At 45.5% G+C, this 26,892-nt stretch overlaps 1 protein-coding gene across 1 annotated transcript in view; it reads left to right on the forward strand.

The window, feature by feature from the left end:
- LOC147688749 (uncharacterized) overlaps positions 1-26,892 on the forward strand; it is a 207,982-nt gene that overhangs the window by 92,850 nt on the left and 88,240 nt on the right. Inside the window, exon 4 of the mRNA XM_086941657.1 lies at positions 23,586-23,652. Within this exon, the coding sequence (XP_086797783.1) occupies positions 23,586-23,652 (67 nt within the window). The remainder of the gene's footprint in view (positions 1-23,585; positions 23,653-26,892) is intronic.

Genomic DNA, 26,892 nt, shown 5'->3' on the forward strand with positions numbered 1-26,892 from the left:
ATAAAATAAAATTAAAATGGTTGGTACTTTCGTTTCAGAGGTTTGAAATTACGAAATATATATATATATATATATATATATATATATATATATATATCTATATAATCTCACTGCTTCCTGTTTCACCTTGTCCGTGAACTCTCGTGTGGGTGCTTCTCACGGGTGGTGCGCCCGCATCTATTACTGCTCCACTCTTCACGCTACTCCACAGCACAAAGAAAAAGCACTCTCGGGGGCGAGTCCAGAAACGATTTTATTGTGGACTCACTGTAACCAGACACGTTTCGGCAGTCGCCTTTCTCGATGGTGATGCGGCGTGCACGAAACGGCCCTCTTTTATGTCTATTACTTTACTCGACATGGAGAACGGCATTACAACCGAGATTGGCAGACATATTGGAATGTGCAAATTTATTACCACAATACTTTTCAAGTGGAAAACATACATTATATTATCTTTGTTATCAATATAACATCCAGAGCAGTTGTCTAACATTCAATTCCTTTTGGGACCATAAATAGTTCTATGATTGTCGACAACATCGTCAGGCGAGCCTATGAGAACTATAATCCCCAGAATACTTGCGTGACCGCAGAATAAAGCCTATGTTTGTGCATCGAGCCTTCTGATGGGTCATCACTTTTGATGCTTTTACCGCTTTACATATCTAGCCCTGTATGGGCTTCAGTTGTGGCAAATCCTAAATGCACATACCCACAATAAAATGCTTTCTCCATATCAAACCAAAAACATTCTACCATTCCAATTCTAGTTATACTAAAACACCACAAAAACGAAAAAAGACTAAACAGTTTGTGCTACCCTTATTGTATCAAAGTTCAGAAAATTCAAAGTTTCATAAAATGCAAAAATTCACCATTCTTATATCCATAAATAATCATGAAAGTTCATAGTTTTAGGCAGACACTTGCAGCATTATATTTTCCACAGTAAACATTTCAAATTTTGTCAAGAGCCCTCCAATTCAAAACCACATGCAGTTATTCCCCTAAATGTACAGCTAATTCTTCATGGAAATTTAGACCCCCCGGGGTTTTCGTCTGTAAATCGATGATGTATCTCGATTCTAATCGCCTCAGACTGATCAACCTATCATCCCCTCGTGGGTTCAATGGTACATGGTCTAGAATGAAAAATCTTAGCTGTGTTCTGTCCCCTCTGTGTTCCGCCTTGAAGTGGCGAGCAACTGGGTACGACATATCACCATTCATGATCGCTCTTGAGTGTTCCAGCACCGTACCTTTGCCTGGTGAATCGTACTCCCAATATATTTGAGCCCGCAGGGACAGACAAGGCAATAAACAGAAAACGGGGTACTACAGGTTAAAAACTTGTTGATGTTTTTCTGCTTCTTGTCTCCCGGTACTGGGTATGCTAAGACCTTTTTTCTTCCCATGCAGGCCTTGTATTTGCCACAGCGATAAAATCCCTTCAAATCCCTGTGTAATGCTCTCGGTGCTGCCTTCTTTAAAAAACTACTAGTTAGAGAATCTCTGAAAGACCTAGCTTTTCGAAATGTCAGCAATGGTTGATCGGGAATATCTTTCCCAATCACTGGGTCCATTTTAAGAAGGTTCCAATGCCTCCTGAAAATGTTCCTGAGTTTATCCGAATCTTGTGAGAAGGTCGTGATCATTTGGAAACCACTGTCCTTGTTGACCTTCTTAACCCTGTCCTCCAGGAGATCCCTCCTGGCTATAAGGTTTGCTCTTTTTAGAGCTCCTTCTAAAACCTGTCCACCATAGCCTCTGGCTTTAAATCTCTCAATACACTCCCCTGCAAACTTCTGGAAATCCTCCTCCCGGCTGTTATTCCTCCGAATTCGTAATAGTTCCCCATAGGGGATACTATTGATTAGTTTAGGCGGATGCCCGCTGCGGGCATGCAAGATCGAATTTCCTGCAGTGGGTTTCCTATATAGTCTGGTACAGATTTTCTTCTCTACAATTCTCACTTCTGAATCCAGGAAGTTTACCACTTCATCACTGATTTCTGCACAGAATTCTAAGTTCAAATTGTTATTATTGAGAACCTGTATCTATTCTCTAGCTGTTTCTGCGGTTCCCCTCCAGACTAGAAAAAGATCATCAATATACCTGTACCAGGCCTCCACCCTTTGGGTCCAGAACACATTGCCCCCCCCGACCAGGCCACCTGCTCCTCCCACCAGCCCTTGAACAAGTTCGCGTAGCTGGGGGCGAAGCAAGTACCCATGGCCGTCCCGGACATTTGTTTAAAATACTGGTCTTGGTACAGAAAGATGTTATTGTTCAGACAGAACTCCAAGAGTTCTGTTATCATAGTGCTATGTTCAGTGAATTTCATAGGGCGTTTTTTAAGAAAGAATTGCACTGCCTCCAGACCATGTTGATGTGCGATGATGGTATATAGGCTAGTGATATCCATCACTACCATTTGGTCACCCTCTTGCCACTCAATTTTGGATAGCTGCTTCAAGAAGTCCTTGGCATCTTTAATATAGGACTTTAAACCTACTACGAAATTTGCTAGGAAGTGGTCTATGTAGACAGAAATATGCTCAAGGAGACTTCCCTGAGAGGAGACAATAGGTCTCCCCGGAGGAGATAAGGCATTTTTATGTACCTTAGGTAGGTGATAAAAGCAGGGGGCAATAGGGTTAAGACGTCTTAAGAACAGATATTCCTCTGTCTCAATTTTGCCTCTCTCATACCATTTCTTCAACAGTAGATGACAATCCCCCACACTCTTGTTGTGTACATTCTTACTCACTCTCTCATAAAATGCAACGTTACTTAATTGGCGCAAGGCCTCTTTATTGTAAGCATCGAAAAACTGTAAAACCACATTGCCGCCCTTATCTGACGGTTTGCAGACAATCAATGTATCCTTTCATTCTTCCACCGCCAAAAACTGTTCATTCGTATGGTTGCATTTACCCTTTCCACTCCGAGCATTAATTCGCAAGTTCACAAGTTTTTGAATAACCTTCTCCGTAAAAGTGTCAATTAAATCATTCGGCATCTGTGGCAAAAACGTGGACGATGGTCTAAATGAAGTTACTGCATTAACTTGTTCAATTCCGAGGAACCCAGCCGGGTCCTCCTCTTCCATTGGACCCATCGTTTCAGATCTCAAATCTTCCAAGACCTGAATAGCAGGTGCATCTTGTCCAAGGAGAATATCTGTCTCACTTTGGGCTTCACCTCCACCTCTGTTTTAATTTCAATTTTTTTGTATTGGTTTCATGAGCATCAGTATACAAAACATTGCAAGAGATACGTAGTTGGCACATTAGGCAATCAGGTAGAGAGGTATGCAGTGTCCAATAATCGCATGTATGGTTATTAGCATTCGATGAAACAATAACGTAGTGCTGGGACGTAGAACGCTCCTTCCGGTGCTGCAATGAAATCATGAGAAGGAAAAACCCCAACTGTAACCCCCTCCCGCCTCCCCAATCTCCCTCCCCACTCCCACCCCACCCAGTGTGCCGAACAAGTGGGATAAGCAGAGTCGTATTCGTGTAGTGGTCGATACCATCACTCAGATGAGTTTGCGAAGTCATCCGTAGTCTATGTGAGTCGTAAAATGCGCAAGTATTTGGGACATGTGATCTCATTAAATTCCTTGGGTAGAAGGGAGAGCAGCGGGAGCCACACTTTCTGGTAGGCGGCCGTGGAATGTGTGAGCGTGGCGTGAATGCGCTCCATGCCCAGGGTAAAATATATTTTATGTAGCCAACCCGCTTGAGTGGGTCTGGTGGTGGAGCCCCACAGGGAAAGGACGTGTTGTGTTGCGGCCTGCATGGCAATCCCCATCTGGCGACTCCTCTGAGATTATAGGGGGAAGGTGAGTGCATTGGGTAGGCCCAGGAGGGCGTATGCTGGGAATCTTGGGATTTCGGTGTCGAATGTGGAGTCAATCTCGTCCAAGACAGCCCTCCAGTAGTCCTGGACTTCCCGGCAGTCCCAGAGAAGGTGAGTCAGGGTGCCCAGTTCCCCGCAGCCCCTCCAACATGGCGCGCTTCGTGTAGGATTACCCTTATGGAGCCGGACCGGTGTGAGATGTCAGTATATGGCTTCCCTAGATGCAGTGTTGCGGGTGGTGTGGGCAGCTCTGCAATAGACAGATTGCCATTCCTGGGGTGATAAGGCCCTCCCGAGCTCTGCCTCCCATCTTTTTTGGCCTGCCGACTTACCCGGTTGGGAAGTGGGGGTAAGCATTTTTTATAAGTCCGTTATGAGGTGCTTGTCTGAGTCTTTCGTCACCAGCCACTTCTCGAAGACAGTCATGGGCCTGCCTGCCAGGGGTGCACCGTCGGAGTTGGTAAGCCAGTGTCGGAGCTGGAAGTACTGAAATAGATGAGGAGAAACCACGTCATAGCTGTGAGTAATGTCTTTAAGGGAGAGGAAGCCCTGCAAGTCGAAGAGGTGACCAGTGGAGAAGCTACTGATGTTTCGCCATTGTGGGAAGGCCCCAGGGGCGTTGCCCGGCGGGAATTCCGGATTGTCCAAGACAGGCGTTAGAGGAGAGGGGAAGGTGGTAAGCCCTCTTTTGACTGCAACCGCGTCCCAGACCTGCATGACAGTGCGAGTGATAGGAGACTTTAGGAGATAGCGTGGTCGGTGCTGCCTGAGAAGGAAAGGGACCTTCCAAAGGGAGGTGCCTGCCATTGCCCTATCTTGGAATAACCAGTGCTTCTCCGATTCTGGCCTGAACCATTCCACAAGATATCGGAGTTGCGCAGCCTGGAAATATTGCAAAAGATTGGGGACACCCAGTCCTCCCTCGTCCGGGCTCCAGTAGGTCAGGTGTTTGTGTAGGCGCACTCGTTTGCCCCCCCAGATGAAATGATGGATGGCGGCTTGGAGGACCTGGATGGTGCCCGCAGGGGGGAACACCGGGAGAGTCTGGAAAAAATACAGAATCTTAGGCAAGGCCGTCATCTTGATTGCTGCGACACGGCCCAGTAGGGATAGTGGCTGTTTGGCCCAACGTGCAAGGTCGGATCGGATCCGGGAGGACAGGGCCGTATAGTTGAGAGTTAGCGTGAAGGCTGTGGAAGCAGTAAGTGTGACGCCTAGGTAGGGAAGCTGTGCTGCTGTCGGGATTCCTCCACCATAGGCAGGTGGAGTGGTGTGCATTTGGGCATTCTTGCCCAAGGGTAATATAAGGGATTTCCCTTTGTTGATTTTGAAGCCGGAGACGGCCCCAAAGGCTTCCAGTTCCGCTAGAAAGGCGGGGACGGAGCAGGCCGGGCTATCCAGGGTGGTGATGATGTCACCTGCATAGAGACCTATCGTGTGGGGCTCCCGTCCGAAGGTCATCCCATGGATGCTGGGGTTGTCGCGGATCTTTTGCGCTAGAGGTTTCACATAGAGGGCGAATAGGAGGGGCGAGAGGGGGCACCCCTGCCTCTTGCCCCTCTGATTCTCAAAAGGGTCGGAGCGCAGACCGCCAATGCGGATGCGAGCCCGAGGATGGTAGTAGCAGCTCGCAATCCAGGCTTGAAAGCGATTTCCCACCCGGAAGCGTTGCAGGACTTGCTGGAGGTAGAGCCAGTCCACTCGGTCGAACGCTTTCTCCACGTCGATAGCCAACAACGCTGAGTCTGAGTTTTGGAAGTGGGCTTTATCAATCAGGTGTAGTACACGTTTAGTATTGTTGCTGCATTGGCGATTTGGCACGAAGCCAGACTGATCTGGCTCCAGAATTCCGGGCAGGCACGGGCCTAGGCGCGCAGCTAAGATCCCTGTAAAGATCTTCAGGTCCAGGTTAAGTAGGGATATGGGGCGGAACGCGGGGCAGCATGTAGGCTTTTTGCCTGGTTTAGGTAGCACAATGATCTCAGCCGCCAGCATATCTGGAGGAATAGAGCTCGGTCCCTCGAAGGAGTTGAAGAGCCGGGTAAGGACCGGGGCTAACAACTGGCTGAAAGTTTTTTAAAACCCGGACGAGAATCCGTCTGGCCCCGGGGATTTAAGAGGGCGGAGACAGAAGATAGCAGCTAGGACCTCGTCCAGGCGGATAGGGGCGTCCAAGGAGTCCACATTGTCCTGAGACAGCTCTGTTATATTTGCAGATTCTAGATAGTTACTAACATCCTCCGGTGAGTCAGAGTCCGCCTTGTATAATGTAGCATAGAACGTCCGGAACGCCTCCGCAATCTGGGTCTCACCTGAGATGTCCTGCCCGGAGTCGTCTGTCAGGCTAGTGATCTGGGAGCGTTGAGCCTTCGCCCTCAGGGCGCTAGCAAGCAAGCGGCCTGTTTTATTCCCCCCGACGTAGTAAGAATGGCGGAGGCGCAGAGCTGCGAATTCCGCACGGTCTGTATCTAAGCTGGCCAGTTGGGCCCTGGCGGCCTTCAATTGATTCCAAACCCGTGGGGCGCCAGTGCGGCTGTGGACCCTCTCGAGTTCAGAGACCCGAGCTGTGAGGTCGTCTCTTTTCTCTTTACGGTCCTTGGCCCCTGCTACCGCGATGGCAATGAGCTCGCCTCGGGCCACCGCCTTCAAGGCTCCCCACAAGGCAGTCACTGGGGTCCCGGGAATGTCGTTAGTGGCCATATAGTCAGTGAGGCGTGCGTGTAGTTGTTTGGTAACGTCTGGTCGTTGTAGTAGGGTCTCTCGCAGCCGCCAAGTACCAGGAGGGCGGGTGGACCTGGGGACCTGTAGTGTCAGTTCCACAGCGTCATGGTCAGACAACGCCGCAGGGGTAATGGTTATGTCCTTAAGTATAGGGAGCAATTCAGAGAGAAGTGGTCTAGCCTGGCATAAGTGTGGTGGATGTGAGAGTAGAACGTGAAGTGTGATGCGGTGGGGTGGGAGGATCTCCATAGGTCCACAAGACCTTTGTTGCGTAGCCAATCTCTACCAGCAGCTGTTATGGCTCCCGTGTCCCCAAACCGACGGCCTGACCTGTCCATGTTTGTGTCCATTACTAAGTTGAGGTCCCCCCCGAAGAGCAGAGGCGAGTTAAGGGACTGAAGGGATTCGGAAGCGGCTTGTTTCAAAAAGGATTCCTGACCAGAGTTCGGGGCGTAGAATGAGGCAATAGTAAAGCACTGTCCCCCTATGAGGAAAGTGTGTGCTAGCAATCTGCCCTTAATGTAAATGTAAATGTACATGTATTTATATAGCGCAAACCACCCACATCGCAGGCATCTAAGCGCTTGCTTAGGGAACCCGTCCTGGTATTCCCCTGTGAGATAACCCCGGCAGGGTATCCACAAGGTGAAAGCCAGGCATCCCGCCGCGAGGGGCCGTTGTGGAGATTAAGCAAGCTATTGCCCAGAGTCGCAGAGTGTGAACCCGTGAGTTGAGTAGGCACCGGAGCGAGAATTATCGAGTCCGTGGAATTATTGAGCCCAAGCCCCGTCGAGGCGGGGAATTGAACCCTGGTCCAGGGCCGATCTCAGCTTCCGGGTCTGCCGCCTCTAACCCCTGAGCCACACTTCTCCACTTTGTCCCCCACGCAGCCGCGGAAGCCCCTGGAGACCAGAATGGCAACACCTGCCTTCTTTGTCGGAAGCGAGGAGAAGAACTGCTGAGGGAAAGCACCTCGAGAGCATCACATGCCAATCTTTGAGTAAGAGATGGGTTCCTTGCAGTAAGCATATGTCGGCACCGGAATTCTCCAAGTATGAGATCACCGCCCTCCTCTTAATCGGATTGTTCAGGCCCTTAACATTAAGAGTTAGTACCTTCAAACTGGACTCCATCATGGGAGAGCACGGAGACCTCGAGCAATGTGATTAAAATTCCCTGGCACACTTGTCCCACCCTCAGTCCCACCCCCGGTCTGTACACCCAACTACCTACCCCAACTGCAACCATTCCCCCCCAACCTCCATCCCCCTTCCCTCAACCCCCATAGAACAATCCCGCAGAAAACTGCTACTCATAGTCTCGGGCCTATCCAAACAATGTTCAGGTCCGTAGAGAGTCAATGTAGTGGGTACCGTGGCGGCAGCTAACTCAGCGGCCCCCCCCCGCCCATCCCCCCATGTGTAGCTAAGGTAAAAGAAGCATATTCCCCTTTATCAGCATCTTACAGTTTGGTCGCCGTGCTGTCCACCACCTCCTGCATCGCCGCCTCTCGTTCCTGAGCAGCTGTGGTGGGGTCAGGCCTCGGGAGAGACCTGGGCGACCGCCGTCGTCTTATGGTCTGCCACCCTCCTCCAATGCGTCGTGTGGTTCCGTCCTGTAGTCTACCAGGCGAGGCATCTCTCGATCCGCTTGCTTCTGGTGTTTCAATGCCCAACAACTTACAGGTGTCTTGGAGAGATCTAAGTTGATGCAGAGACCCCTTCCATTTGAAGATGAGGCGGAAATCTAATGATGATGGCCACCTCTACAAAGGATGAGACAATTGTCAGTATGAGCTGACAATCCTGTGGTGGGCAGTATATCATTTCAAATGTTTCTGAGTTAGCAGAGGCGCCCCAGTCAGAAACCAGCACTTCTTCTCCTCTAAGTGTAGTGGGGGAAATACAAGTTTAGCAAGAGCAGTTCTGATTTATGGTGGTCTTCACTCTCTCCCAAATTCTAAATGACTCCACTAGATATCACCATGCCAGCATGGGAATTTGTTTGTGAAGCATTATCATGACTGATATTACCAATGACTGCACCAATGGTGTGATTAGGTTAGCAAATTAAGCTAGCTTTACAAGGCAGGTTTTTTTTTGGGAAGTGGGGAGATTCCAAGGATTCAGAAACTAAGGGAATTGTGTTTTGAAAGACTGGCTTATGGATGTTAGCCCCTATATAAGAGGGAACAAAGGACCTGATTTAGTGTTTGATGGATTGTACTCAATTCATCAGAGTGGTGGAGGACATCATCTCCGCCATCCTGAGTGACCACCATTTGTCAAATTTAGAAATAACTGCCGGCCCTGCGGTCATCGCTGTATATTAAAGGAAACCACCATTGCAGCAGTTTCTCTCAATGTATACAAAGTTTGCTGGATGTCTGCCTTTGGTTAAAAAATAAATCTCCCATGGTGGCTGTTTGTTTCTGAAAAAAAAAGCTAATGACCCCCACACCAGGGTGTGGAAGTTTTAAGTTCCTTCACTGCCATGGTTTTCCTGCCAATGATGGAAAGGAAAACAAATATATTATGCCTTCACCCTAAATGAACTCCATTGATGAAGAACTTAGGTCCTTCCGCCTTAAAATTAGGAGGTGGACTCAGAGTTTGCCAGGGTGAGTAGTCCATAGTGTTTGCATTGGAGTACCCTGTCCTATGATCTCTAAATCGGGCCCTAAGTTTCTGTGACGCCAAAATCTTCCATGGTCTTGATCTGTTCTGTAGATATGATAGCCATTCATTGCCGGTGTTCTGGTTTGTTTCTTCTTATGAGCAGATTGTAAGGACCCACAAAAAGGTGATGTGCTACTCTGCAGGCTGTCAATACTGGTCAGATAACTTATACAACGAAACTACTCAATGCCTCTGGATTGGCTGTATGGCAACGAGCAGAAAGATGCAAAATAAAGGTCAGCAAAGAGCAGCAAGAGGCCAGATAAAGGTGAGACAAGAGCAGAAAAAGGCAGAATAAATGTCAGAAACAAGCAGACAGAGGCAAAACAAAGGTCAGCTATCAGCAAAAAGAGGCATAATAAAGGTTAGCAATGAGCAGAAAGAGGCAGAATAAAGGTGAGAAACAAGCAACAAGAGGAAGAAAAAGGTGAGAACTAGCAGAGAGAGGCAAAATAAAGGTGCCAAATGAGCAGCAAGAAGCAAAATAGAGGTCAGAAACGAGCAGCAAGAGGCAGAATAAAGGCCAGGAGCGAGCAGAAAGAGGCAATAAAATGGGCACACTGAGCAGATAGAGGCAACATAGAGGGAAGAAGCGGGCAGAGAAAACAAGCAGAGAAGACTGATTGCAGCAGAGAGTAGAGGAAAGCTGGACAGGAGGACCGTGAGGACCTGCTCCTATGTGCCCCTCTACTTTTTTTTACTGTGCCCCACTAACAGACCCACTCATCGACTTGTGCCCCACTCACAGACCCCCTCATGCACCTACTCACAGACCCACTCAGAGACTCACGCACCCACTGACAGCCACACTCAGACCCTCATGCACTCTGTCACAGATCCATTCAAGCACTCACAGACCCACTAAGAGACTTCAAAAGCACTCATGCACCCACTCACAGGTCCAGACAGAAATTGACACACCGACTCACAGACTCACTCAGACACTTACGCATCCAGTCACAGACCCACTCAGACACTCATGCACCCACTCACAGTTCCACACAGGTACTCATACACCTATTTACACATCCATGTACACCCCATACAGTTACTCACAGACCCACACACAGATCCATACAGCCACTCACATCCACAAAACGACTCAAACAGCCACTCAGAGAACCATACAGACAATCACACACCTACTCTCAAAGGTTACAGGTTACAGTTAGGAAATAAAATGTATAAAAAATGTTGCAATTCACTGAATAAACAAAAGGTTACAGGGATGTTATAGTTAGGAAATTAAATTTAAAAAAACATGGAAATTCACAGAAAAAATAAAAGTTATGGGGACGTTATTGTTAGGCTCTGATTTCACTTGTACAAAACCAGTGAAATTCAGCAGTTATAGTTACCTGAGCTAACAAATAACATATGCCCATGCGATGCACTGCTTATGACCTCACATATTTTATCACTTATGACATGGTCAGTAACACCACTGATGACATCATTGATGACATCCATAAAACCACTCACACACCTACTTACACCCACATACAACATCTCTACACCCTCTCCCACACAACAAATGACATACCCATTCACAGACCCATACAAATACTCACACACCTACTCACAGATCCATTGAGTCACTCACACATCAACTCACCCATACAGCCACTTACGCAACCACTAACTCATATACACAGCTGGCACTCACTCACCTATTCACTGACCAATACAGCAACTCACACATCCATTCATACAGACATTTACACACCGAGTCATACACCCAAACAACCACTCGCATACTAATTCATTCACCCAAACAGCTACTCACACACCTACTCAATCACCCATACAGTCACTCACACACCAACTCATACACTTACTCACACACCCACTCACTTACTCATACATATACTACCATGAACATGTGTACTGACTCAACTATATAGACACTGAGACAAGCACATACTCTCTTATACAACCTCTCACACTCACTTACTCACCCATACAGCCATTCACACACCCCTTCACCCACCCATACACCACCCATACAGCCACTCACACACTCAGTTACTCACCCATACACCCACTTGCACACCAATTCATGCACCGATACAGCCACTTGTGTACCCTGTCACTCACTCATACAAACACTTATGTACCTGCTCAGTCAGTCATTCAGCCACTCATGCACCCTCTCATTCACCATCTACAGCTATTGACACACCCACACACTCACCCATACAGCCAATCATTCACCCTCTCATTCACCATTACAGCCACTTACACAACCACTCACTCACCCACACAGATACACAGCCACTCACTTACTCACACTCCCACTATCTCACCCACTCACTCATCCATACAAAAACTTACACACTCACTCGTGTATAGACCGTCTGACATACCCACTCACTCTTCTATACACCACTTGCACACCGACTCACTCACCTATACAGGCACTTCCACAGCCACCATAGTATATATGTATAACACGCAGTAACTTTTAGAGTATACTCACAATCACTGAATGATGTCATCAGTGATGAGGTTTGTGATGCCATCAGTGATGTCACTGACCATGTCATGAGTGATATAATATGTGAGGTCATAAGCAGTGCATTACAGTGGAGCAAGTTAAAGTTAGCTCAGCTAACTAAAACTGCTGAATTTCTCTGGCTTTGTACAAGTGAAATCTGAGCCTAACTATAACATCCCTGTAACCTTTGTATATATATATATATATATATATATATATATATATATATATATATATATATATATATATATATATATATATATATATATATATATATATATATATATATATATATATATATATATATCTATACTACTATTATAAAGGAAGAACTTTCAACCTTTGAGGCGGGTAAACTCGGGAACCACAGCGCCAATCCACACACCCGATACATCGTTGAAATTGTCAGGGTGTGCAGATGGACATAGGCTATATAAATGTAAAAAATATACGTTATTTAAAAAATTTACGAGAAAAAAAAGTAGTCCCATGGAAGTAGCGCCGGCTGCGACGTGCGTGCTGACATCAGGAGCGTGGGGAGGAGCGGCGTCCAGGAGCGCGAGGAGGAGCGTCGGACATGAGCGCGGGGAGGAGCGGCGGACAGGTGGGCAAGAGCGGTGAGGAGCGGCAGACAGGCTGGGAGGAGAAAAGAGGAGCGGTGGACAGGCGGGGAGGAGTGGGGAGGAGCGGCGAGGAGCGGCGGACCGGTGAACTCAGGAGCGCGGGGAGGTGCGGCGGATGAGGTAAGGCTCCGGGGGACCCACGGACAATGTCAGGGCGGGCGGGGGCCCTGAAGCCAAGGTCGGGACGGGCTGCTACTCCAGGGGACCCACGGACAATGTCGGGGTGGGCGGGGGCCGGGGCAGGCGGGGGCCCTGAAGCCTGATTGCTCCCGGACAAGGTCGGGACGGGCTGCTAGTATATATATATATGCGCGCCTGATATATATACACGAAAACTCCACACACCACTTCCGAGTCAGACCAGAGGTCAAGTCGGCGCAGGAACAGAGGAGACGGACCAGCGGATGCGCTACACAGGTTCTTTTATTGCGTTATAGTCGGTAGCAAGAGGGCACTACGCGTTTCGGGCTTCCAAAGCCCTTGTTCACATGCAAGTGAACCAGTTAGACTTTTTTAATTTTATAATGCAGTGTGACATGATTAGCCCGCCCAGACACGTGATGTCACAGTCTCATAGACATAAAAGACATACTTTTTTTATATATCGAGTCTGTTGTTGCATATGGACTTTATACATTATTGCAAGCAAAGTATGTATTAAAAAACATTCTTTAAGGCAACATACCATAAAATATAACAAGATGCAATAGTAATGTTATATGATCCCACAAACATAGCTGATAGGAATTTCATATTTTCAGGATAAATCCCTTAAAAAAGACCATACATTTCATATATATAAAATCTTTAAAGTGACTGGCGGACTAATGTCTAAGTGTGAATATATCTAAATTAGACCGGTTCTGAGCCTGCGTCAAGTGGAGTATATTTAAAGTGCGTGAGGGAGTAAGGAGGATGGGAATAAAGTGCTGAACCAACATATTGCACAAAAGTACCATGTGTATTCAATGCATAAATGCAGTTTAACAGTTAGAGATAGGACATTATCCTTTACTGTATCTCATATTAAAAAACTGTAAAAACATTTGATACTGGTATTAAAACTACAATATGTAAAATTCATTATGACTAAAAACACCCAGTGTAAAAAAAGTGCTAATCGGATAAAATTAGGTAGTAAAAAGTGTATACAAAATATTAAATAGTAGACAGTGTATATTTACAAAATAGGAGGAGGTAAGGAGCTATCTGTTTTGATGAAAAGGAGGCCAACAAGGAATTTGACTGGCCAACTGTCTAGTTAATCAGATAAGTCCTATCCTAGGTCACATTAGAAAAAGATATGTATATATGTGTCTATATATACAGTCACCTATATATTCATTTGGTCCACTAGGTAACAGGGAACCTGACTACCTAGGGGAAGTTACATCCAGAGCTGATACTTTGTTTATAAGGACTCCAAGTTTACATCATAAACCTTATCATATGAAATGACGAAGATCCTCTGTGATGTTAAGCCCATTTGGCCACTTACTATCATATTCGAGAATCATACGTGACTCCAATTGTCGGAGTTTTAGTTCTCGATTACCCCCTCTTCTTGATTTGGGTACTGAAGCCACAACATAATATGATAGACAATTAATGTCTTTGTTGTGCGAGCTCAAAAAGTGGCGGGCGACAGGATAAGCAGGATCTGAGTGTAAAATGGCCCGAATATGCTACCGGTTGTATAGTACTGCCTACATAATTGAGGCCACAGGTACATGTCAGTACATATACAGCATATTCTGTTTTACAAGTGAATTGGCCTTTAATAGGAAACTCAGTGTCGCTGAAGGGAGTTTTGTAGTGTGTCTTATTTATTCCAAAATTACAAGCTCTACACGTAGAGCATTTTCGGAATCCCTCCTTGATTAGCCAATTAGGTTTCAGTTTGAGCTCTGGGCTGCTTTGATCTAGCACAGCTCCCATATTCAGTGCCCGACGAAAGGTAACCAAAGGTTTGTCAGGAAGCATGTTGCCCAAAACATTGTCAGTTAATACAGTGGGCCAATGATGGTTGAACATTTGTCTTATTTTGTTGTGTTGGCTGCTATAATTCGTGATAAACCTGGAATATTCTTGTTTGGCAATATCCAATGTACCGTCAGGCAATTCTATATTATCAGAGGCTTGCATTAACAAACTCGCCCGGGTTCTACTCTGAGATTTAACTAGAGCTAGATTAAACATTTTTTCAGTGTAACCTCGGGCTTTCATGCGGCTACGCAAATCATCAACACAGGTATCAAATTCAGAGGCAACACTACATATTCTTTTTAACCTCAAGATTTCTCCATATGGAATACTTTGAATTGTGTGCCTGGGATGTAAACTAGAGGCATGGAGGGTAGTGTTGCCCGCCGTTCTCTTACGATGAAGGGTAGTCTGCACTCTGCTGTGATTGTCAATATAGACCATGACATCCAAAAATTCTGCTTTTTTAGTACTGATCTTCGAAGTAAACTTGAGGTTATAAGGATTGTCATTAATTGCCTCAACGAAAGCAGTAGCCTCTGTTTCACTACCTTGCCAGACTATAAAAATATCATCAATGTAGCGGAGGTACCGGATAACTTTCTTTCGTACCCACACTTGATGCGCGACATTGAGGACCCGCTCCTCCCACCAGCCTACGTGTAGACACGCATAGCTGGGGGAGAAGCAGGCCCCCATTGCCACGCCCCTCAATTGCCTCCAGATTTCCTTGCCGAACAAAAAATAATTATTATTCCAACACCATTCAATTAACCCCAGAATCATTTTGTTGTGCTCGTAAAAGTCAATTGGCCTACGGCCCAGGAAATGAGAGACTGCATTCATTCCATCAATATGTGAAATGCTTGTGTATAATTGTTCTACATCCAAGGTCATAAGCAGCATGTCATCTTGCCATTCTAGGTCCTCTATTTTAGTCAAGAAATCTCCAGTGTCACGTACAAAGCTGGGCAGGTTGCTTACCAGTTCTTTCAGGAAAAAGTCCACATATTGTCCTACTTTTTCTCCACAACTGTTTATCGCGGAGATAATTGGTCTGCCTGGCACCGGTGATTGTCCTTTGTGTATTTTAGGAATTAAATACATATTTGGCAGAGTTGGATGTTCATTAAGCATAAATTTATACTCATCCTCCGAGATTAAACCCACTCTACGATGTTTGAGTAGGAGTTTGCTTAAATTTTCATTTGCCTTCATGTATTCCTTGTTGGTAGATTTTTGGTAACATAGAGGATCCGATAGCTGTCTTTGTGCTTCCAGAATGTATGCTGATTTGGGCCAAATAACGATGTTTCCACCCATATCTGCCATTTTAATCACGATGTCTGGATTGTTCTTTAGTTTTTTCATTAGTAAATGATATTGTGCTTGTTTCACATTAAATCTCCTTCTTTTTTTATGGATATTGCTGGTTTTATGCAGTTTTTTCATTTCCATGATGATGCAGTCCTGGAACACATCAACTGCATCACGAGTCATTATAGGCACAAATTCTGATTTTTTCTTAAATGGAGTGATGCCTGCTCCTGATTTGGGTATGTTAATCATTTCAAGTCGGTTCTGGGTACTCATAGCTTCTCTCTCATTTATTGTCTCATTGCTTTGTTCATCCGCCAAATCATGGATAGTAAGGAGTGTAGATCCATCCAACACTGACAAGGGCTGTTCCGTGTTAGTGATATTAGCTGGATTGTTCGTGCTGGCAGTACCTTTTAACTTTTGTAAGGCAAAGAATTTGCGTAACTTTAATTTACGGATGTAGCAGTACACATCTACTCTGGTAGAGGCATAGTTGAAATTCTGGTCAGGGCAGTAGTTTAGACCTAAAGCAAGAAGTTGTTGCTCCGCTTTATTAAGGACCACGTCAGATAGGTTGATAATCGATCTATCCATTATTGCTTCTTTTTCTTCCACTGTTGGTTGTTTTTTTGTTGTTGTTTCTTGGTTCCTTTGCTTGCGTCTTCTCCGCCTTTCCCGACGTTTTTGGTTGCGGCGGGATCTGTTGCTGCCTTTTGATATGACCGGAGTGTGCGTAGTCTTTCTGCCACTAAAAAACCCAACTCCTCATCGATATCCAAAACTGGCAAAGGTTGATTGATGGCATCTAAATCTGTGTTTGAGCCACTGGACCCACTGTAGCTGGACAAGGTGTCACTGCTGGCGCCAGCTAGAGCTTCATTATCGGCTACATTTGCAGTTGCAGTTGCTGTAGGTTGTGCATTGGGTGTAGATTTTGAAGCACCTCTAAACTGTTGTCTTTTTGTGGCGTTGTATTTTCTAGCGAAAGTGAAAATTTGCCCATTCACATAGTCTGCGGCATCTCGGGCAAATTTGCTGATCTTTCTTGCCTTTATTTTCTCACCATGCTTCTTAAGGCGGTCATCCATTCCTTCTCTCAATTGTTTGACCCCTTCTACTTCACCCAGTGCATTAATTTGTTCTTCCAACCCAGCAATGATTAGCAGGATAGCCTCCCTATCGATAGCGGCATATTTGATAAGAATATGAACTAAATTCATAGATGCCGCAAGGTTGTTTTGACCCCATTCTTTGAGCATTAATGGATTGGGGTTTTCGAAGCTCGGTGCTAACAAAATACGTAGCCCATGTGGCACCCTTTTTACTTCTGCATATTTAGAGAGAGAGTAGTGTTCCCACCATTTGGTGATCTCTAGCCGTTTCTGTTTTTCCAATGCCTTGAATAGGTTTTTTATGTTAGATTTTTCTTGTATCTCTGTATTTGCCACTGGTGCATTGATGTTACTGCTACTAGGCATCATGACTTGGCTGAATAATAGCTCCGCCTCCTCCTCCCTCGCGCGGAACTCCTCCGCAGACATCACCTCTGCTTAACCCGACTATAGAAGATGCAATTTATACCACTTGGCTGTTAGAAATGGTATGCTTTCTTGTGCGCTATTTCCCAAATTAGGAAAACCTTTCCACATCCGCTCTTTCACCGACTGAGAAACTCACCGCGTACACCACTGTCACTCTTCCGGCAGAGCCTTCCGAATCCGCCGCTAAATGCCCGGGTTGCACAGCTGCTTGAGATTTTTCTTTCAAATCGCGTGAGGGGGCTGCCACGAATAATTCCTTCCAGGAAAGCTTTACACACGATGGCTTGATGGTGGCGCCACAAACAGGAAAGGGGGTCCGAGACGAAAGCAAGCCGGCTTCCGTAATTAGATGCACGAAAACTCCACACACCACTTCCGAGTCAGACCAGAGGTCAAGTCGGCACAGGAACAGAGGAGACGGACCAGCGGATGCGCTACACAGGTTCTTTTATTGCGTTATAGTCAGTAGCAAGAGGACACTACGCGTTTCGGGCTTCCAAAGCCCTTGTTCACATGCAAGTGAACCAGTTAGACTTTTTTAATTTTATAATGCAGTGTGACATGATTAGCCCGCCCAGACACGTGATGTCACAGTCTCATAGACATAAAATACATACTTTTTTTATATATCGAGTCTGTTGTTGCATATGGACTTTATACATTATTGCAAGCAAAGTATGTATTAAAAAACATTCTTTAAGGCAACATACCATAAAATATAACAAGATGCAATAGTAATGTTATATGATCCCACAAACATAGCTGATAGGAATTTCATATTTTCAGGATAAATCCCTTAAAAAAGACCATACATTTCATATATATAAAATCTTTAAAGTGACTGGCGGACTAATGTCTAAGTGTGAATATATCTAAATTAGACCGGTTCTGAGCCTGCGTCAAGTGGAGTATATTTAAAGTGCGTGAGGGAGTAAGGAGGATGGGAATAAAGTGCTGAACCAACGTATTGCACAAAAGTACCATGTGTATTCAATGCATAAATGCAGTTTAACAGTTAGAGATAGGACATTATCCTTTACTGTATCTCATATTAAAAAACTGTAAAAACATTTGATACTGGTATTAAAACTACAATATGTAATATTGATAATATGATATATATACAATATATATATATATATATATATATATATATATATATATATATATATATATATATATATATATATATATATCAGGCGCGCAACACCCACTGGAATCAAAGGGCTTCAGCCCCCCCCCGTCGTGTGTGGCAGCCCGGGTTCAGATGGCTCCAGGTCGCACACACAGCCGCACCCGAGCACTTCACACGTCTTTAAAATACCATGTGCATATTCTTAGTCCCCCCTCCCCGAAATGTGGCTGTAGTTGGCCTCTGATATATATATTACCTACTGGCGGTCGCCAGTAGGCATATATAGTTAGGACCTAGTTTCCATAGGAAATCCGTAACATTCTATTGGGAATAACTTTGGCGCCGGTGTATGAATCTTCGCAAATTTCTCAAAGAAGATGGCGCGTTCCGCTCCGCTTCTTCCCTGAAAGTCTCGGGTCGATTCGTCAAGCGGGGGCCGAGAAAAAAGGGGAGTCCCAAAACACGTTTTCCCCATGTTATTTTCCATAGGACGATTAGACACGGCTACCGCCCGAACGGCTGAATGGAATTACAAGAAATTTTGCAAAATGGTAGAGTCTGATTCGCAGATCGCCCTTTTGTTGAAATGGCGTAAATCCCTCCAGTAGTTGTTGAGAAAATCGAATTTGAAAAAATGTATATATCTATAGGCGCGCACCGTGCGCGCACCTTCCCGTGCACGAGCTGCATGCTGATTGGCTGCCACTGTCTGTCAACACTCCAAAACAGAAATTGATGGCAGCCATCTTGTGCCTCGGTAGACTGAGGCACAAGAAAGCAGAAAAACAAACGTGTAGAACTCAAAAAGGGGGCAGGGTAGAAGCACCCTGACCCCTAGGCCTGCTCAGACCCCCAAGGCAAAAAAAAAAAAATCCCCAAAAATCGCGGGGTGCGCGCACCGTGCACGCACCCCGCGATTTCCCCCCCAAAAAATTTGGGGGGGCCTTGTGGGACCCCTGAGCAGGCATAGGGGGTCTATCCTGCCCCTTTTTTGAGGTCTAAAACTTTCCGAGCAGGAGCTGCATGCTCATTGGCTTTCAACACTTCAAACCAGGAAGTGTTGGCAGCCTTCTTGTGCTCGGTAGAGTCACAAGAAAGCAGAAAAACAAACGTGTAGAACACAAAAAGGGGGCAGGGTAGAAACACCCTGACCCCATAGGCCTGCCCAGGTGGTCCCACAAGGACCCCCAAGGCCCAATTTTCTTTTTTAAAACCCGTTTTTTTTTTCAAATTACCCCCCGGGGGACAAAATCACGTGGGCATAGTGATAAAGAATTGTGGGGGGGGCCCAATCCCCCCCTACAATGCCCCGGGGACTGCCACCCCCGGGGAAAAGCAACGCAGCCCCCTGGCACATAATGGAGGCTCATGGTGGGCTAGTTGGACCCTAGGGACCCCCAGTATGCAAGGGAAATTAACCCCCCAATTTAGAACACTCTACAGGGCGTGTTTGCACAGTTTAACTTGGGGAATTAATTCCTGTTCAATACAGAGGTCCCCTATAGGGAACCAGTCCAACAGGTATCTCCAGTAAGCGCCATGGAGCTGCGCTGCAGAGTGTTGTAAAAAGGGGGCGTGCCCTCTGAACACCTGCCTGCAAAAATGTAGTAAATCAGTATAAAAAAAAATTAATACATTTAAAAATTGTCATTTAAAAAACCTTCGAAATTCAATGAAAAAAACATAGGTTTCAGGCCCGATATAGTTAGGAATTAGCATTTAAAAAACCATTGAAATTCACTGAAAAAAAACATAGGTTTCAGGCCTTATATAGTTAGGAATTAGCATTAAAAAAAACTTGCAAATTCACTGAAAAAACCATAGGTTTCAGGCCTTATATAGTTAGGAATTAGCATTTAAAAAACTTTGAAATTCACTAAAAAAACATAGGTTTCAGGCCTTACATAGTTAGGAATTAGCATTTAAAAAACCTTTAAAATATATATATATATATATATATATATAGACACACACACACACACACACACATATATACACATATATATATATATACACACATACTTACCTTGCATGATAAAGGCAAGCATGATAAATGCATATGCGTGGTAAAGACATTGCAGTGTAAAGGCAATGCATGGTAAATGATGCATGGTCAAGGCATTGCATTGTAAAGGAAATGCATGGTAAATGATGCATGGGCAATGCATGGTAAATGATGTGTGGTAAAGCATTGCGTGGTAATGCCTCTGTTGTAAATGCTGATTCTCCCCCGAATTTGGTGAACAAGAAAGTTGGTGCAACATTTGAAAATGAGAGAACGATTGTTAAAAAAAATGGTTTCCATCCTTAGTCTTAAATAATTATTTTGCACTTAACAGCAGTGCTTTACCTATCCATATGTCATGCTTGTATTTGTATCTTTAGTTTAACCTTTGCTCAACTTATATGGTGCTTTGCCCTTATGGCTATTTATAAAAATGTCAGAATTGCCTATTATCAAATAATCGTTTGCTGTATAACTTTTTATTTGCATATAATATAAGGTGCATTGAAATGTTTCATATATTTGATGTATGATTAGTGTTGCAACCACCAAGCAGTACTAATCACACACGTGCTGTGATTTCGTGCAGTGCCTAGTTAAAAAATTCAATTCACATCAATTCACATCACAAGGAGATATGTACAACGTGGGGACCATGAGGTTTTGACAAATATTTTTTATAGTCCTGTTTTCAAGAAGGAACAGGCTGCAGCCTTAACGGAAACTCCAGTGGTGTCCTAATATCAGTGCTTCTCACAAAGATCCCACACGAACATTTCTGATTGTGTTGTGTAAGGGAGGGAGAGCGGTCTGGTTAAAGGCAGAATCTCACGCGTCATGGTGGCATGGGATGATCTGGTAACAAAGGCCTCGGCTCTGCAGTGGTTCATCATGATTATCACTTAGGGCCATATGTATCAACACATTTCCCCATAGACACAGAATGGGCAAAACCCTTTGATACATCTGGCCCTAAGTACTTGTACAAATCCCACCAGATTGGCAACCATCTGTTCTTGTGAAAGTGCAGGAGTGGATGAGAGCATGGAACTCAACGAAAGCCTTGCAGGGACCTTCCTCCTGAGCCATGAACAGCATTTTAAATTGAACCTCTCCCTGATCAAGAGGCTTTGAAAGGACTGATGGCTCTTTGCTCACTTTGAAATGCGTTGATCATGAACTACGAGGAGGTTGTAGAGTATTGAGCAGAAAGTTGTAGGCGCCATCTAGAAACACATTGCGTTAGCCCAGTTCTGGAGTGATCAGAATTTGTGCAATGGTTGATTTAACAGCGTTTGTATAAAAGTATATCTCAAAGTACTAAATTATTTCCTGCTGACGTAGCATGATGAGATATGTGGGCTGATTTCTGGTGCAAAGCTAAATTGTGGTCGAGCAGGACCTATCAATGCCTCATTTTATTAAACTTATTCCATAGGATTATAGAGAGAGGAAGTTAATGAGTAATCTGGGTGATGTTATGGTAAGGAAATTGATCTTCAATACCTTGAGAGCCCTCATTTGTGTTTTGATAACAAATAAAATGATGACCAGCAGAGTGATGTGAGAGGAAAGCCTGGTGTGGTGGCTCAGTGGGCTAATGGGTCCACTGCAGGGGCCTGTGTTCAACCTCATGGTCACAGGTTCAAACCACAGTGGGTCCACTCAGCCTTTCATCCATCTGAGGTTGATAAAATGAGTCCCATTGGGTTGGCTAAAAATGAACATCTGTTATTCACGCTAAAAGACCCTCTGGTGAACTTGCGCTTGAAAATACACATGTCATGTTATAGAGTAAATCAAGCATTATTCGCCATGCCACGAGGACTCACACAATAGGGCTCTACCAAAGAGCGTGTGATCTTTTCGTCACTACACCCACCAGTGTGGAGAATTTCTGAAAGTAGGAGAACTGTGTTGTAACAGCGAAATCCAAACAAAAAATGGAATGAATGTCTGTGGCCTTCCAAATTGTTGCTTTCACATTTTTCTTCCTGCTAGAATCCCACTCCCCTTTCTGGGACTGATGAACGGGGCCATATGACTAAATACGGCTTGAAACAAAGGAAAACGTTCCCAAATATTTATGTTTGTATAATTACATATGGTAGTGCTCTTCCAGTGGTGTACATATTAGTGGCCTTTTAATAAACAGAGCCCCAGATTCTGAAAACTGTCAGGGAACGCAGCTCAGCCCCCAAAGAGACTGCGCTGCATTGTGTGACAGGGAGAGAGCAGCAGGGCGCCATATTCACAGAGATATGCAGTGTTCTTCCCTCTCCCTAGCGCCGGTGCTGATTTCAGATGCCGTGAACCAGGCACATGCCTTAGCGCCATAGTGCTAGGGTCTGTGCCGGAGTCTAGTAAAGGTTTTGTACAGGAAGGATACCCTTCCTGTACAAAATACTATGCCTAGCAGGCCCGGACTGGCCTTAGCGGGCACCGGGCAATCCCCCGGTGCGCTGCATGGGTGGGAGCCAGTTTTGGGCCCCTGGGGGCCGTTTTTGTTACAGGGCCGATTTTGCAGCTATGCTGCAAATTCGGCCCTGTAACAAAATCGGCTGAAAACCGGCCGTGCAAAGAGCTCGGTGGTACCCCCAACCCCCCGTGGGGGGCGGGGAGGCGGCCGAGCACTTTGCCAGGGCAGGTTTTGGTTCTCAGTCCTGCCCTGATGCCTAGACACACTTCAAAGCTTTTCCTACTTTGTATGTGTGCTGCACAGTGTGGTATACATGTCAAGTCTGAAAATAAAGGAGAAATGAAAACATTTCTCCTTTTAACGCCTGCTTTACAGCGGCGTTAATTTTTGGCGGTAAACCCTGTCTGCTAATGTTAGTAGATAAGGATTAGCATCAAAAAGCACGGGTGGTAGCATGGGAACGCCCATGTACCACCCATGTAGCGCCCCCTTGACTCAAAGTAATGCAACGCAGCGTTTCGTGCTGCTTTGTGTTACTTTTCCATGCAAACCAATGCTAATACCAAGTAGCGTTTGTTTGTTAATTCACAAAAAGGTTTATCGTCAGGTTAACATTAAAGAATTAACGCTAATTCCGAGGCTAAACCCTTGTGAATTTGGGCAAGAATTTCTTTGGTGCAAATGAGGTTGAAGAGGTGCCACTACACAAAGACACCGTAGTCTCCATTTGTGCTGACCTGTTGCATAGGTAAGAAAGATACAATAATGTAATTATTTAATGTGTCAATTGCAGGACAGAGATGAATGCTTTGATTCCCCCAATATTTGCGGTGAACGGATCAAGTGTTTGAATACCCCAGGTAAGATGTCATACTTTTTAAAGACTTGTTTTCTGCCTTCATATTAACAAATGCATTTGTGATTCTATTGGCACCCTTATTCTGTGTATGTCACAATCCAAAGTTTGGTCATGTATGGCATTTATGGACCAGATCCTGCTACTGCCCCACCACCCTTACCAGCCCACATGGAATGAGGCCGTTAGATGCAATCCTGGCCCCTGCTGCAACGGGGCAGTAACTGGGGCTGCCGCAGTATTAATAGGCTATACTACACCCTAGCAGAGCCATCCTACGTGCTACATATAGCATCCTACAGTGCATGCTGCACCAGAGTAGACCCATTTGCTTGTGCCATATTTCTCAAAGGTTCCCAAGTAATGACTCGAGGCGCTGCACCCTAATAGATCCCTGTATGTATTCAGTGTTCCAGGAGCATCCGGATGGCTTGAAGAACAGCACCCAGTAACACGAGGGGCTTGTGCCTGATTCATACCACAGTGCCTGGGTGTTTTCCAGTTACACAATGATTTATAGTGAACGCGAGGGGAGCGGATGTAGCGATACGGCTAGAGCTGCCGACTATGGAGGTGGGAAACCACGTTCAAGCCTCGGCTCAACATCCTGTGATTCTGGGAAAATCACTTAATCTCCCTGTGCCTACCAACAATGAATATGTCCTTGATTAAGATAACTGGTGCTCATATAAAGCGCTCCAATACCTTCAGGTCGATTTGGCGCTATATAAATCTGCAACAAAAAAAAGTGCTACCTGAAATTATTCACCTATTTATATTTGTGGTAATTATGAGGTGTTTAGATTCTACTAGACTCACAATTTTAGTACGTTCGCCAAAATATACTGTTTAGCAGGGCTCTAGTCCTAATAAAAGAGGTGGGGGGACGCTGCTGTCACGACAGGAAGTGACGTCACAAAAGGTGGCTTGCATCATCAGACTCATTGCCTCCCCTCGCTCACCCCTTGGATGCGATTGCATCAGAGAAGCCTGCGCGTGAGCAGCCTTCTGAATGGGCTCCGATCTCGCCCCAGAGAGGCCAAAGAGTGAATGTGTGGCTCCATTTGCTCCAGTTATCGAGCTCCCGGTAAAATAAGTGGGGGGACGCCGTCCACCTGCGTGGTACCCCGACTTGAGCCCTACTGTTTAGCACATGTGCTAAAATCATACTTGTGCAGAGAGTGTGAGTACTATGTATTAAGCTCCCTATCTGCCACTGTAGAAACCTAATAATAAATATATCCAGTACAAGTTTGCAGTAAAGTGCGAAGTAGTACTTTTATGGTATGCAGCGTCTCCATAGGTGGCTAACCTAAAGTACAATAATTCACTTGTTTTTATATCTTTATATACCACTTGTCTATTTAAAACAGCTATTTGGTAACCAACCAGTGTTGGGACTTTTTAAATATTTGTCCAATCATTAATCAACAACAGACATTTAGCTATTTTTGGAAATTCACTAACGAAATGCTGCAACAGAACGAAAACAGCAGTGAACTCTTAGTCTCGTGACTTCCTTTGTTTCTCAAGGCCTTGAAGTCACTGCTAGCTCAGCACAGATCATTAGACCATTAGACATTCGCCCAGCTCCTATTAGGTGTCACAAAATAAGACCTGAAATAAAAGGGATTCTATATCCTCTCCTCCGACACCTTATAGTCAGGGCCGGACTGGGAACCGAAACCGGCCCTGGCAAACTGCTCAGCTGGAACCCCCCTGGGGTAAGGGTGGGTGCAGCCGAGCAGTTTGCAATTTTGTTGCAGGGGGCCGATATTGCCGACCCCGGTAACAAAAACGGCCCCCAGGGGCCCAAAACCGGCCCCTACCCTAGCGGCCCACCGGAGAAACGCCCGGTGCCCGCTGCGGCCAGTCCGGCCCTGCTTATAGTGTCACTTACTCAATTTAAAGGCCACTGTTCCCTTTCTTCCTGGTCAGTGGTATGTCCTATTATATCAAATTCATTTCTACATATTGTCCTAGTGACTGCCCAATTGAGCCACTGGAAATATATATTGGGTATGAATTGGGGGGAAAGGTCAAAAAAGAAAGAAAAAGTTGTATGTTTAAGTCCACATTTTATTTGGAAACCCATGCTGTCAAAATTCACATCTAATCTATCTATTCTTTATAACACCCAAACCCTTTCTTTGCACTCCTTGCCTGATTTACGAAAAAAGCAGTTGGTGAAAGAAAATTCCACATCCTTATACTATGAATCTGTATTTGTAAAATTTGAATGTAGACATATACACTCACAAATACAAACAAGCCAGATGTCTGGTAGGATTACCACATTTGTGATTTTTATGTTATAGGTAGAATTAAGCCCTTTTTTGAGGGAATGGCTGCTCCCTATTTTGCAGTGAACACTCACAAACTTGGAGGATTGGTGGGTATCCACAGTTAGGTAGTGTCCTATTTTGCTAAAACAGGTGAACCTGCACCTGGAAAAGGCAATAAATACTATTGATCATGGTGGACTTGACCTTCTCTGCTGAGTCATTCCCATGCTTTTTAGGTCGTGGACGGTCGCACTGCGTATGGGCGGAGTCCGAAGATTTCCTAAACGGAGGCCAGCCATTGGAGGAGAGGGGCGGCACTCGGTTGAAGCCCCTTCTTTTTCGGATTCGGGGGCGTGTTTTTTGCGTTCTTTCTATCTGTGACATCATCCGTCACTCAGCAAAAAACACGCCCCCGGTTCCGAAAAGTTTGGACGTTTGCGGCCGCCATTTTTTTTTTGTTCAGGAACAGCCTCGCTGCCACAGGGTTCTGTGTGCTCTCATGCACCAGCTCCTGCGCCTCAGCGTGTGTGTACCCGGGCTGGTGGTCACCAGGATCCGTCAGTCCTGCTCCAGGACATGTATACGCCCCTTGTGCCGCATCAGCTCTTTGTCCCGTCCGTGTACTACAGGAACTCCTTCCTCAGTGTACCGGTGCTACTGCTCAAGCCCATTCATTCAGCAGCCAGCCAGTCAGATGGTGCTCGTCACAACTCCCGTCCTTTAATGGACGTCCATTGTGTGTGGGGCCCCGAGAGCTGTCCTGACTGGCAGAGCTCGCCTGAAGATCTCCCCTGCTCTCCGTCTTCATTTCAGGTGTCTCTGCTGCAGTCTCAAATGCACAGACGTGCCCTTCAGTACGGACCGCCGCTCTGCCTGCCTGTCAGCGCCAGACATCCTCATTGATGTCATAGTTAAGTTGGGGGAGGGGGCCTACACTCTTACATGCACTGGAGAACATG

The sequence above is a fragment of the Lissotriton vulgaris genome, chromosome 10 (assembly GCF_964263255.1).
Source record: "Lissotriton vulgaris chromosome 10, aLisVul1.2, whole genome shotgun sequence".
NCBI classification, from domain to species: domain Eukaryota; kingdom Metazoa; phylum Chordata; class Amphibia; order Caudata; family Salamandridae; genus Lissotriton; species Lissotriton vulgaris.